At 42.2% G+C, this 14,959-nt stretch overlaps 1 protein-coding gene across 6 annotated transcripts in view; it reads left to right on the forward strand.

The window, feature by feature from the left end:
• Positions 1–14,959, forward strand: part of RAPGEF6 (Rap guanine nucleotide exchange factor 6) — a 123,453-nt gene that overhangs the window by 37,212 nt on the left and 71,282 nt on the right. For all 6 annotated transcript variants that reach the window (XM_068697919.1, XM_068697922.1, XM_068697916.1 and 3 more), the window contains exons 5-6: positions 82–151; positions 5,621–5,764. In XM_068697919.1, coding sequence (XP_068554020.1) covers positions 82–151; positions 5,621–5,764 — 214 coding nt within the window. The remainder of the gene's footprint in view (positions 1–81; positions 152–5,620; positions 5,765–14,959) is intronic.

Consider the following 14,959-nt stretch of genomic DNA (forward strand, 5'->3'; position numbering starts at 1 on the left):
TTCATTTTATAGTGAAAAGGTAAAATAGGCTGTTTGTCTCATTTTGTCTCATTCCTTTTCTTTTTTTCCATCCCTCTCTAGTTTTGGCAAGCAGTCTGGAGGAAAACGAGGATGCGAATGTATCATACTGGAGCCTTCAGAAATGATTGTGGTAAGGCAAATTTTTCAAATGTATTTAAATCTATTGCTGGTTTCAGCAAATTCTTTCTGTGTCTTAAAGCAGGAAGCTTATTGTAAAGTGTTCTAAAAAATTGCAGTAAAATTGCCTTGATTTCAATTATACCTAGGGCTGCTATCGTAACAGCAATAGCTATGTACATTTAGTCTGGATGGGTAAATGATGGTGATGATTAGGATGATTGTGTCATTCTTCCTAAAATTATGTTTACTTGAGTTCCAAAAGCTTACCAGTTATGTCTGACTTGAGCATTCCTGAATCAGGCAACAATAATCTATCTTGAATATTTTATTTCTGTCCCCACTCCACCCATTTCATTGCTTTTTACTGGCCAGGCCAGCAGTACCGTGTCTGGAAGGAAAAGCACTCTTAGTCCCAGCTTTGCAGTTCCACGCAGTGTGAAGTCTTCTGGATACGAGGAGAAGGAATGTAGGAGTGCTTAGCCAAGCTTGGAGGAGAAGGCTTTCAGCTTAGTTGTCATCAACCTTTTTTGCATCCAGCTTGCTTTTTGCTGCTCCAGAGTCCTTATGAACACTGCCAAATTCATACGTACTTACAGGTTCAGTTCTTGGGTCCATGTATGCACACTGCTGGCAGAGGGAATGTTAGGATTGCTCATCTGTGGTGCAGACCCGCCTTGTACCCTAGCAGTGTGGCTGGGATGCAGGAAGGTCTCCTTCACCTTTGAGTTTGAGATGCTGGAACAAAGACGTGTTGCACTGAGGGGCCGTGTGTCTGTAAGCAGGCTGAGATCTTCAGGCTGCTACTGATTTAGCTGCCTTAGGTCTGGGTATGATGACATTAAAACTAATATTTATCAATGTGTTACTCACTGAGTATGTCAATATTCAGCTTCTATGAGAAATTCGGTTCTCACAGTATTCTTAAACCCGTGGACGTCACAGATGTGCTGTACGGGGAGCTCTTGGTGCCCTTTGGGCCTTTCTCTCTGCGCGGTGTCAGTCTGATCCTGCCCGAAGGCCTCGATAGCATCAGCAATGTTCTTTGCTGCAGACAGCAGTAAGCTGCAGCCTGCCACCTCGCAAAGCTAGCACAGGTGAGAGTGCAAGTAGCCTCTTTCAGTCTTCTGAAGTGAAATTGTCACTTGCTTATTGAAATTACTCAGCCTGGTCTGGGACCAGCTTATGCCTTGAGGGGTGCCAGAGAACTGCATGGATGCGATCTGTGCAGCCGTGCTATGTGAATGCCCCGGGCACTTGGGTTTCTTGCTGCCTTTTTGCTTTCTTGCCTGATAAGAGCAGCAGCCGAGAACTTGGTGTGTTGAGCACACAGATGTCTGCTGCCACTGGTGAGCACAGTCCCACACCTCGGTGCTTTTCACCTGCCCCCTGGGAACCCTGCGTGTCTGTGGGCCTTCAGGCTGGGGCAGCCGACAGGAATTTGGTCTGTTTCTAAACAAATCAACAGCTCAGACTAATTTCACTAACAAATGAGTTGCACAACTCTTTGCTTACAGAACTGGTGCTCCAGAGGTTAATCGAGCTGGTGTGCTGCTTCCTGCAAAAATCCTGTAGACTGTGGTGCAAGTGCTGTTTGAAGTGGGGAGTCTGCAGCACGGAAAGTATGTCGCTGCTCCCAGGGCTGCCCAGTGACTCACCCGCCCGCTGCAAGTGGAGTTGCTGGTTTACGTGAAATATTTTCCATGGGCAAAATATATGTTATTGCTATTGTTGTCTTTAAAGAGAAAAAAAAAAATCCAAACAAAACCCCAACCAATGGAGGAAGAAAAACAAAAACACAAACATGAGGATGCACGTAAAAGAATAGCTTCTATATAGAGCATGCTACTGGAAAGAAAATGACCTTATTAAAGTATTTTAATGAAGAAATTGGGGAGTTTTGTGTGTGTAGCTCAGGGAGCTAGAAATGCAATGAGTTTTTTCAGAAGAGTGCCCTGTCGTGGTCATGGAGAAGCCGGTGTTGTCCATGTCAGCATTGCCAAATGCTGCCAGTTGTTCCTGGAGAGAAATGCACAACCTGGACAACTGTCCTCTCCCAAAACTCTTTCTTGCATGTTCTGTAACCGTAGTTAAATTCCAGTGAGAGTATAGAGACACTTGAAATCCTTTCACCTTAAATCCTTTTCTGGAACCTAGCACATTTTTCTGTAGGAAAATCAGTGAACCAGAAGTCTGTAGTCATTCATATTTTATAGGTAAATCTAGCTAAAGGTACTAATAACTTCCAGGTTTCTATGTTGGCCTTCCAGTGGGGTGAGAAAAGAGCATCAGCGTGGTGGCACGCACCTTGCTAATGGTCTGCACTGACAGAAAACGTGCTTGAGTTTCATTTCCCTGATCAATTCTTATTACTTTCTCCTAATTCTTTGTCTTTTGCCAGGAGTTTTTCCTTTTTAATATGCATTACACCTCAAACTGTATGTTGCATAACAAATATTTATCTTCAAGCAAAAGCAGCAGTGGTTTAACCTACCTAAAGAATGCCGTTTTCTGCTTTTGCTGCTGACTGATTTTTCTTTTTCTTCTTTCTTTCTAGAATGTAAATCAGTTGAAATGGGAATCCTTTGGGAACTGACCCATTTTAAAGGCCATAAAATGTGGTCATCTTAAGTTAATGAGGATAACAGATAGTGTGTGAATAGGCATTGTAGCTCATATTTTGGAGGCTGAACAATCTATTGAATTAATAATGGGGCCATTTATCACTTAAGAAAATGGCCCAGAATTGCAGCATATTTCCATGTACTGAAGTCTCCCTTCTGTTGTTCTTTCGTGTCTTCATTTTCTTCTTTAGTTTTGAATGTAAGATTTCAGAAGAGCAGCGTGATATTTGGAGGTGAAATTATTTCAGTGCTAGCACTGACTGTGGAGTGAAGTTGAGGATAATCACGCAATCCTCCTTGATTTGTTTTTCTTTTTTTTTTTTTTTTCATGGCAGCATGCGTTGTGGGTGAAGCTGTTTGCGTGGAAGTATCCTGCAGCTGCCAGACTTCAAGGATAATGAAACAACACCCTTGATTAGAAACTAGCCAGTTAGCGTGCTGTTCCAGACAGTTTATTACGTGATGGAAATGAAATAATACCCAGAAGTGTGCTAGGGCAGCAGCCGTTGGTGCCGTGGTCCTTCATGCTGCCCGTGTCCCTGGGCTCCAGCGCTGGGTCCCCAGCTCGCAGCACCCACAGAGATGCAGAACTCCTCCATAGGAGTCGTCATCCCTCTCAGGGCAGTGTGAGGAGGTTGGATGTGAACTCTACCAGCAGAATAATTTGGTTTTAAGCAGGTGAAGGCATGGCTGAGTGATGCGTAGTACACGGGAGCCCTGCAGTGCCTGCTGCTGGTGCAGGTCATGTGCAGCAGACCAGCACCAGCTGTGTGCACTCTTACAGGTCACAAATATAAACAGTCTGGGGGTTGTCTGGGCTCAAAATGCTGATTTTGCTGCTGGTGCTAAATTGGAAGCTGTGTGGTGTCAAGGTCTTTCCTGGTGCTCTGATTTTTGTTTTGTTTTTGTCGGTTACAGCCGTGGTATTAACCGAAGGAAGCAGGTGGTCTCAGTTCTGAGTTTCCACTGGCAGTTGGTTGTTTTGCCCTTATGCTAACAAATCACGTATTTATGTTCGCTTCTCGGCTTTCAGTTAGAACTAAGGAAGAAAAATAGCTTCATCTTGCAGTAAGTGTTCCCTTTAGTCTTAAAAATACTTAGTTTGGGGCTTTAACGTAATAAAGGTCTGCAGTATTGGGCTGGTCTTTGTCCTGCTGCTTCGGGAAGCCTCCGCTGCCCAGGTCAGCGTGCTGTGCTGGAGGAGGACCTGCTCTGGTCGGCATGATCCTGGAAGACTGAACCCAGAAGAAAAGGGAAGTGATGTGTTTATTGAAGTAGTTCGTGTAGCACATACAAAATTCGGAACAAAATCAACACGGTTTTGGTTACTTAATAGAGTAACTGTAAGAAACCAAACTTCTTTACTTTGGGAAGCCTTCTGCATAATTTGAGCAATGGTATTGCTGATTAGAAATCTGTATTTTCTGCTACGTGAAGAAGGGCTGCAGTATCCACAGTCATAACACTTTTTTTGAAGGTGCTAGAGGGCCTGTGTAAAGCTGTGTTGTCTGCCTGTGTGCCTTGCTTTTTTTCACTTTTTTTGCTTTTTGATAAAGTGTGGTGAGAAGCTAGGTGTTTTTTTTTTTTTTTTTTTTTTTTTTTTTAAACCAGTGTATCTTTATATTATGTTGTTAGTGTATATTTTTCTCTGGAATTAAAAATAACCCATGAAGTAAGCCCTGTCACTTGCACCTTCCTTTTTGACCTGACATAGACCTGGCTGTTTGGAAAAAGCAACGTGCAAAGTAGAGGTGATGTTGCTTTGGTGAACGGTTCAGATATTTTCTGTTTCTTACTATCTGTTAATTATTTCTAATTTTCATTCCTTTATACCTTTTGAATTTTAATTGAGCTGATTTACAAGTGTGCAAAGGGAGGGCTGCATAAGCCAACATGAAGGTTCTCCTTTTCCAGTGCTAAAGTCTTACGCTTAGGAAAGCACGTTACAAAAAAAATAAAATCATTTAAGCCAGTAGAAACTTCTACAGAGTAACTGTATTGTAGAGGAGCTTCTTGCCTCGCTGCAGCCCATTTGCATGCATGTCTGTTCTGTTTCCTGCTAGGATGTATTTTTCCAAAACATCAGAAGGAAATGAGGAGGGATGGGACTGCTTTTTATAGAAAAAAGGAATTGTAACTAGTAAGATAAAAAGCTCCCATGTTGGCTTTTACTAAGGAGATAAATTTACCTTATTTTTAATGTTTAGTCACAAATAAAATTTATCATCAAGATATGAATGAAGATCCAGTTTATTCATTGTAATCTGTTGGAAGTGATTAGAAATGAGTATGGCATAGGGAAAGTAGGACTGAGGGCTATTTCCAAAACAACAACAGCAAAACCACACAAAACAACAACAAACGCTTGGAATGTTTTAAGTTTTTTTTAATCTGTGATTGGTACTAAAAATAAGTTACATTTGGAAAAAATACCAATAAAAATAGAGTGGCAGTCAGTGGCTTTAAGCAGATTGTAAATATGCAAATGATTTAACTTCTGTGTTGAAGACATCCTTGAAATAAGCAATGTGTATAACTCAGGTTGTATAATATGTGTGGGTGCACCAGAGTTTCTGCTGCTGAGTGACATTGTTCAGAGGATACGTGTACTTTTTTTTTTTTTTTTAAAAAAAACTGTTTCCTGGAAGGAAACTGTGGCCTCCGGCTCATTGTAATAACGTCGCTCTGAGACATGCAGCACTGGTTCTTCAAAGTGTCTGCAGTCGTTTTCTTGAGAAAAGTTTTAACTGTTCCGAACTTATGTTAGTTCCTTCCTCATGAGCTTGCTACGACTCCATCGGCTCTCAGTGCTATGGAAGAACTGGATGTTTAACCAGGAGCCTGAACGTGTGTTTCAGGTGGAGAACTCCAAAGACAATGAGGAAAACATCCTGCAAAGAGAAGTCCCGCTCAGGCAGTCCCGTCGAAGGTTTAGGAAGATCAACCAGAGGGGCGAGCGCCAGACCATCACGGATAACGTGGATGCCAGCAGCTACATCTCGGTGAGTCTGGTCTCCGTCGGCAGGAGCTGGTGCTCGGCGTTGTGCTGTTGGGTTTCCATGTGCTGAGGGAAGCTGGTGAGATGAGATGGGTCGTGTTTGTTAATGCTTTTCTCTTGTTGGGGAACAAGAGATTTGATTTGAGCAGTCCAGGTGGTAGCTGAAGATTCGGGCACGGGTTTGAAGAGTTTATTTGTTTTCTGGGTTTTCTGTTGAGCGTTGCAAATAAATCTTAATGTTTCTGCTGGACAGAGAAATGCTTGTTCTTGCTTTTTGCTGGCTGTAACTGGAGTTCCTCTGGTAAGATAGAGCAGCTGGTGGTTTTCTTTTTGTCCTTAATAAATTTAGGCTATGTTTTGAGGTGAGTCAATCACAAATGCAGCTCAATAAAGTAATAACACTATTGTGATACTCTGTCACATTTACGTGATTAAAAATAGCATAATGGTAATTCAGACATCAAACAGAGTAATGGCAACTCGTTTGCTACTTTAAAAAAAAAAAAACACACCATCACAGACTACATAATCTGTTCTGTGTGAAGGCACGTACAGCTGTGGTTTCGAGGTCACAATGCTTTTATGAAGGTTTCTCTTCACCATTATTTTTTCACGTACAAACTTCCTGCTACTAGCAGGATTTATATGTGATCTAGACAAATTATTTCATTGGAAATAATTGTTCTGGATACTTTGATTTTCTTTGAAGACAATGCTAAAATCGAAATTCACAGACCTTGATTAGTCTTCAAACACACACACAAAAAAACAACACCTCAGTTTCTCACCCTTTCTCCTGTCTTCCTGTTCATCTCCCTTTGTGGTGCAAAACCTTTCTTAGTTGTTAAAATTTAAAATATCTGAAGTGTGCAGTTAGCTAGAAACTTAAGACATCTTTTCTGTTTTGGAATAAACTGCTGTTTTTTTTTTTTGCATGTTGCTAGCTGTTGTAATGCAGGTGGGTGACTTTTAGACTTTCCACAGCTTTAGCTTTTCTGTGGGTAAAGGTTAGTTTGGCATTTGTCAGCTAAGCAGAAAAGCTCACGCTGCTGCGACAGGAAAAAGAATATGCTACTTGAAGTTTAACATCCTCTGCCATCTCATTTCAAGAACTGTTGCATGTTTTTTATCACTGCTAATTAATCTGAATTATACTGATGAAACAAGATGTTGAATCCTCAGGTTCTGGGCTGAATGACTTACATAAGGCTTTATTAGGAATTGAGTTTGATCTGTGTGTGAAAATCTCCCTCTTTTTTCAAGTCGCTGCTTGGTGTTTCTGTAACATTGAATAAGCGCACAAAAAATAATTGTTAGGCTTAAGTGCCAGGAGGAGGAGAACCTCAGGAGCAGCTGACGCTGGTGCTTGCTGTGCTGCTTGCCTGGAAGGGTGCATGAGAAGGGACTCGTCTGAGAACTACGAAATTACACGCTTCCCTAAATGATTTCAGAGACTGTCAGTTATTGATGCAAGGAGTCAGTGTGCTGCTCTTGCAGGATTGTGATTAGTCAACAAATGATGACCTTGTTAGGGTTCTTCTTTGTGTTGATTTATTTCTTATGTTAACAACCACGTGGAGTACGTGTCTGTCTTTGCACATACAGTTTCTTGTTGCAAATCTGGTGGCTTCATCAGATTTAAAAAATATATATTTCGATCACTGTTTGATGGGAAACGTTATAAACTTCATAAAGCAGCAGAATATTCCTAAATCTGATTTTGTCACTTGATTAGGAATATATAAAATAGTCCTGTTAACACTGCTAGGTGTTTTCCTGGATGACTGAGTGCTAAGTGGCAGGAAACCACCTTTCTGAAACAAAATCTGCTAGCTGTTGGGTTTCAGCAGCCTGCGTTGAAATACCAAGCCTTGCTTCCTAGCCTATAAACTCCTAATTGGAAAGTGTCATAGTCACAGCACTTGGTGTAGCGAAAAGTAATTTGTAACTCAACAGATGACTAAGAAATCAAACCCAGCTGCCTGTTTGACAAGTAAACAAAACAAAGGATGCCTATATTTTTTTCCATATTCTGTTTTAATCTGTTAAAATAATGTTTATTTCCTGAGGTGTATGGTTTGTTCTGTGCCTGGGTTTAACTCTTACCTATAGGAGTCTGCTAATACGTGGCCACTGGTTCCCACTGATTTTGAAGAGCAGGGTTTATAAGGTAACCCTGTGTTCCAACCTGTTGGAGCATGGGCAGGGTGAGGAGGAGGGTTTTTGAATGAAACTCCTATTTGACAAGAACTTACAATAACATTTCTGCCAGAGTGGGGAAACTGTTTACAAACTTGCCAGCACATTTCCTCTCTGGCATAATACTAATGAATAAATGCAGCATTTTATTTCACTCTCCAGCCTGTTGCTGAATGCTCTCTGACAGATGTTGAATGTGGCTTGATGGACCTTTTGTGAGCCCTGCTTGATCAGAGGGCTTGGTACTTTATGCACAGTCCACAAGGAGTTTGTGTGGGCTCCAGTGGTATAATGCTACAGAGTACACAACATGCTGCTGGTTAAGTTTTGAAGCTCCTAATTGCTCAAGCACAGGTGGTTTTCTGCTTTCTGAAGAAAACACAGATAGGTATTGATGGGTGGTGTTGCTTTATCCCAGCTCAGAATTTTTCCTCTGACAATTAAAAGCAAATACAAGAAAACTTCTGTTTAGGGGGAATTATCTATGCAGTCTCCAGTAACTCCTTTAACTGTAAATCTCTGCTCACTAAATATAGTACGGTTAATATTTATAAAAACAAGGATTCACCGTAATCATAAAACATTACCCACTAGGTTGTGACATGAGCTTGCATTGACTTCTCACATGGAGCTCCTTGCTGCTGCTTGTTGGAATGAGTTCTGTAGAAATCCCTGTGGTTGGCCATGAGATAAATATTTGTGTGCGGATTCTTCAATATTTTCAATTATTAATACCATATTTGAAGCTTTTTCTCCTATGCATATTATTTAAGTAAAAGAGCCCTGATACTCAGTTTAATTGTATATCTTTAGGGTATTTGACATTCAAATAAGTATCTTTTTTTTTTTTTTAATTTTGCTTGAATGACAGCTGACTCAATGTTAAAAGTTGATTATCTGGTTAGTTTCTTTGGAGTTACTCTTCAGACTCCTTGACTGTGTTTTTATGGTTCATAGAACAATAGTGTTTCACAAGAACTCTGTTTGCCTCCTGAATAAGTTTTTAAAAGTTTTTTTTTTTTCTTGCAGGAAAATACAGCAAATGTACGTTAACAATATTCTTTCTTCTCTGTCAAACTGAACAGGTTTATATTTCTGCTTCTATCTTTAAAGTGCATAATGGCATGAATTTCTTCTTACAATATGTATGCAAATGATGCTCAACCTGCTCTCATTAAGCAGGTGAACTGGCTGAGGGCTGGTTTCTGCTCTCAGGAGTTCCCAGTATCTGTGACAGGGTTTTTCCTGCTACTGCATTGCCAGCAATGCCCTGGGGATAAAAGTGAGTTTGGTGAAAGGCTTCCCAAATGCCTTTCCCAGGACATGAAATAGCACTGCTGCCTGCGGTGATGGCAGCAGCGGCTGTCTACCTGAGGCTGGCTGAGCATCCGCTGCGGTGACGTGGGATCTCTTTGCCCCTGTGTATTTTGCTTTCGTCACTTGATGAGCATCCGCATGTTGTAGGTCACCATGGGTGACGTCCTCGCTGTGGGATAAAGTGAGGTTGGGATAGAATCACAGAATGGTTTGAGTTGGAAGGGACCTTAAAGATTATCTCATTCCATCCCCCTGCTATGGGCAGGGCCACCTCCCACTGGAAGGTGTCCGCTAGCTGCAGTCAACCGGAGAAAAGTCCTGTCAGACTTAGTGAATTAGATATAAATGTGCCATTGGTCTTAATAATGCCTGCTCTTGCTTTTGATTATTTGCTAGTGTGGTTGCATATCTTCTTGGAGATAGGCTCTCTTTGTGCATATGACTGTCTGCAACATAGATAAGAATCCAGACAGTAACCAGGGTCATGCAGCGGGGCATTATCACAGCTACGATGAATATTTAGTCACTCCTACTTCTGAGTCTAGCTCTCAAGCCAATAAATAATGCAACTGTATTTTTTCATTGCAAAAGAGAAAGAAGTAATTCTGATCGTCTTTGTTCAGCTCTGTTCCAAACCTTAGTGAACATACAGCAGGTACACAAAAACCTACAGCCAGACTAAAAACAGGCGACTTTTTACATTAACAGTTCTAGGAAGAAATGTTTAATGTTAGCTCTGGTGATGTTTAGAAGTTCAATTGCTTTTTTCATCTTGGATCAAATATTGAGAATGTAAAGATAAATATTTGAAACATTTTCTATTACAAAATAAAACCTGAGTTACAGTAAATTCTGTGTTTATATTTCTTGCAGTGAGCAGAACCAAATGGGGTTTAACAATTGGATACAAACTTCTCCATGACCATCAAACCTGTAAACTTGTATCTTTTAAGAGTTTAAAATCTTTGCACGCATTTCTGACAGTTTCTCTTATCTGATTTTTGAGAAGAATATTTGTGTTTCTAAAAATAGTACATAAAAGATGTAATACACATTTCCATTGAGTTGCGACCACAATATGATGTATTTTTTTCATCCTAGAACAAAATAAATTACTAGAAAACTTTTATTAATAATTCCCTTTCTCAGACTTGCAAACTTACATTTTTTTTAAACTCTTACAAGAGGATGATGAGGTTTAAGAGATTTATTAGAATACTAAGTTTTGAGGACACTATCTTAATACCACATCATGTAAAATTTTTCCAGGAACCTTGTGGAAGCATTTATCTTCAGAGCAGCCTGTCACCCGAGGACTGCTTGAGTGGCAAGTTTCTTGTTCTGTGATCATTACTTAATGTAATCCTGTCAGAGGCTGCGGTTAGTATAGGGTATCTCACAATTGGAGGGGGTTAAGCACATTTTTATGTGTTGCAGCAAGCCCATTAGGTTCTTTCCCATCACTGATCCTTTCCCTTTTAAATGCTATGGGTGTTTTATAATCTATTTTTAACTGCCAGGTAGATTTGCTGAAATAGTACCTTTTATTGATCTAAACCTACTAATACTGATCTACAGCACGCCCCCAGATGCCTTTTGTTAAGCCTTGATGCAGCATCAGCTACCATCCCTTTACTTGGAACATCAGTAGTTAATTTCTGTGGGGCTGGGGCTAATCTGCAAGTGGCTGAAATCACTTCTGGACCTGTTTTAGAGCTGGGTGATGATTCCAGCTCATTGTTTTTTTTAACATGTTTTTATCCCCTCCCATTTCCTCTTTTTGTCACTTTTTTTGTTGTTGTTCGACAATTTGGGCTTTATTATCTAACGAGTCGGAAAGAAACTTCAATCCTGCCGAAATCCACGAGTCTTGCTGTGTACCCGGTGGGTACCGAACCCCCTGCAGCTGGCAGCTTCTCTGGAGGTTCTCTGGAGATCATGCAGGTTCCTTCTTCCTGCTCCTTCCTACGATGGAGGGTTTTCTCTCTTCCAGTTTGTCTTACATTTTCGGTGGTGTATGTTATATCCCAGCTCGGTGTGTGTGGGTGCTCCCTGAGCCAGGCCGGTCATGGCCTCTGTGAGAACCTCGCCCCCGTAGCCACTGCTGGCAGCCCCACTGCGTTCCTGCCATTTTGTGTTCCTCTTCCTCCAGCGATAACAAGAAGCTGTGGCCGCAGCTTGCTTACTTCTGTAGCAGCCTGCTCCGGCTTCGTGGTGGCCCACATCTAAATAAAGCTGTCTGCTCAGCTGTGTGTCGCTGCTCGGGGCAGGCCTGTGGGGCTAGGAGGGGACGAGGCCCAGCTTTCTGGGAAGGGGAATTGGTGCTGCTCTGGGGGCGAGGCTGTAAATGACGTCTGAGAGGAGCAGCTCTGAGGTGCAGGGACATCAGGGCAGCATCTTCCCCAGCCCACTGAATCCAGAATCATGTGTGGGTTCTGCTGGCTCGTGGTGTCGGCCCTGTTACTGCCCAGGGCTCCTTGTGTGCCTGTCACCGGTTGTGGCGGTCATTACAAAAACACTGGCCCTCGTGTGCCTTGTGTGCAAATGTTTCCTGGTAATTTCCACAGGCCACTGGTGGTTCCCCAACCAGATAACGAGTGTCTGTAGGTTTCTGAAGAATAATGACTGACGTGCTATGCACGAAATAAGTAAAAACATACTAAAATTATTTCCCTTCTGTTAAAATCTGTGTTCTCAAGTTATTTCTTTAAAGAACATATGCAGTATGTAAACCCCAATTTATCCATACTGAGGTGGATTTGTAATTATTCAAAGCATATTCAGGAGTTTCCCTGAAGATTTTACAGCCGTGACAACCAGATTATACAGAAACTGTGAATTACAGAAATCACCTCAGTTCTGAGGTGACACATGCAGCTGCGAACGGCACCGAAGAGCGCTGCAAAAATGAAACTAGCTTAGACCGAAACGCTGGAGGGTTTATTTTAGGCAAGCACCTGTATTTTCTCAGGTCTGGCTGGGTTTCTGGTGGTGGTGTGCAGCATGTCTTGCTGTGAGCCAGGATGTTGCAGGACAGACAGACAGCTTTGTGGTTTGCCACACCGAGAGCCTTGCTTCTTGAACAAGATACTAAAAATTGATAGGGAAACTGATCCTGAGCACAGCCCGTCCTCAGGGACACCTCCCCATGCCTTTGTTTGGGATGGCAGCAGGGAGCTGCTCGGACCTTGCCCTAAGCTGGGGCTGGGATTTGCTGTTGTGCCTGGTTTTGTTCCATGGCAGCTTGTGGCTGAAGAATCTTTAAATATATCAATGAATAAAAATAAAATCTAGATATCTTGCAAATTAGCACGCATAACAAATAAAACGTAATGTAATTACTGAAGTGCTCTCCACACAGTAATCAGTTATCTGTTTCTTTCTTATCCTTTCACCACATAGACAAATTTACACCATCACAGAAATTAACTTAGTTCCTTGGAAAATGCCTGAGAAAATATTTTATGTAGCATGTTCAGAGAGTTAATCTCTGTTTTGATGGACCCTAAGGGGTTGGGTGGCAGTTCCAAAGTCATTAATTCTTTATAAGCAGCCTGTTATGCAAAATAGATTGAGAATGATGTGCAAGTGTTGTGGCCACTGCTCATAGCTGTGTAATGTCATTCTGGTGCTTAATGGCAGAAAGCAGCGCTATGTACCTGATCAGGCATTGTCAGGGACTTCAAAACCTTTTGTGTGTGAGTTGCAGTGCTGTCAGATCTTTCTTTTTAACATTACTTTATTATTTCAGTGTTTTGAAATGACAAGCGAGTGGTGTCTTGTAGAAACTGATGGGGGAGTAGGCAGCAAGCTGGTAGCCTGCGTGCAGATGGATGGGAGCAGGCACGAATCTTTGTTTCCTGCCGTCCACCTGGACTGTTTCTGCTCAGTGTGCTGTAATGAAGTAAGCAGCCTGCTTATGCGCTCATTTATAGCCAAGTCAGCCTTTCACTTGTTTGTGGGCTTATGCCTTGGAGAGGAACAGCTTTGTGAAAAGTCATTTTGTATTTTATCCTGAAGAGCTGGGAGTTGGAGTTGCTGGGCTGAACATCACGTACACTAAAGGACTTCGTTAAAGCACTGTGATACTGTTGTCTTCATCTTTGTTAAGTTAAAATGTTCTTCTAATTTAGAATATGGAAATTTACGTCAACTTACAAATGTTCTGCGGAAGCTTTCTGGCCCAAAGCTGGTGACTTGAGAATATTCGGAGCAATTTTCAGTTAAAATCATCATCAGAAAATGTCGGTCCATAGTGCAAGCATTTGGATACCGTTTTCCTTGAAAAACTTGGCATGCAACCACTGTCTGTATGAGAGAACAGCTAGAAGAATCTGTCTGGTTTTGGCTTAGAACTGACTGCTATTTCTAATGACTCTTAACAGCATTTGTAATTCTACATTTGATATGTAGAAACTTTTGTTAATGGGGAAATATTTGACAGATGAAATAATTGAAATAGCTGATTAAATGAAGTCTCTGACTAAATGGGTCAATCAGGGTAGCTTTAATTCCTTCTTGGAACTTTGTTCTTGCAAGTCAGAGTTGCCTTCTATTGCTGACTGTTACAGCTTTTATGTTTTTTTGTTTGTTTGAGGTATTGTAGCCACAGCAAACTAGACCCTTATATTGCTTTTATGATTTTGATTTTGTGTCCTTTAAAATTTGTTTAACAGCAGTGATGAAATGCACAGTGGTTCGTCAACTTGCAGTGGAGGTATGTCCTCTGGCCAAGCCCTTGCTGTATCTGCTGAGATCAGTTTTGTGGATCTGGTGAGAATAGCTGGGATTCTGCTGCTGCTTTGTTCTCAGTGCCAGAAGGGAGCCTGAATGATGCGAAGGAAAAATTTCCACAAGCATAGCCAGCTTTCATGGAATCACAGAATGGCTCGGGTTGGAAAGGACCTTACAGATCACCCAGTTCCAACCAACTGGATGAGGTTGCCCAGGGCTCCAGCCTGGCCTTGAACACCTCCAGGGATGGGGCACCCACAGCTTCTCTGAGCAGCCGGGTCAGTGCCTCACCACGCTCTGAGTGAAGAATTTCCTCCCAACCTCTAATCTAATTCTCCCATCTTTTGGTTTAAAACCACCCCCCCCTTGTCCTGTCGTTATCTGACTGAGCTTTCCATTTGTGAAGGCAATAAATAGGGGCTGAATCATGCCAGGTAGTGAGAAAGCTTGGAAATCACTGTGCTGTGAAGCAATTCGTGTGGTAAAGGGTCTGGGCTGTGCTTCCCCAACACAGTGGGTTTTGGGAGGGCCGGATTGCAGACGGGTTAGTGCTTGGTGCTCTGGGGAACACCACGCTGACCCAGCCCCAGGCCAGGAACCCCGATGTTCCCCCTGCCTGGGGTCAGCTGGAGCCCAGGAGCAGCTGGTGACGGAGGCTGCACGCAGGGAGCACCACGCTGCCTCCAGACATGGCTCTGCCCCTGGCTAGAAGTGTCTGTGAGGTGCCGTGCCCGAGATAACATTCACGTCACATGCAATCTGCAGGCTGGGTTCCCTGTCGGCTACGAAATGAAAGCTGACTGTTTAAAATCAGCCTCACGTAGAGAGAGATCCCCAAATTTCTCCGAGAGTGGTAGGAGGAGTCAAACCCTTCCTGCCCTCTCCCGCTCTCAGGCCTTCGGTTTGGTGTTAATCCTCCAGAAAAATGACAGAAAAAACATTGGAAGTG

The sequence above is a fragment of the Anas acuta genome, chromosome 14 (genome assembly GCF_963932015.1).
Source record: "Anas acuta chromosome 14, bAnaAcu1.1, whole genome shotgun sequence".
Taxonomy (NCBI): Eukaryota; Metazoa; Chordata; class Aves; order Anseriformes; family Anatidae; genus Anas; species Anas acuta.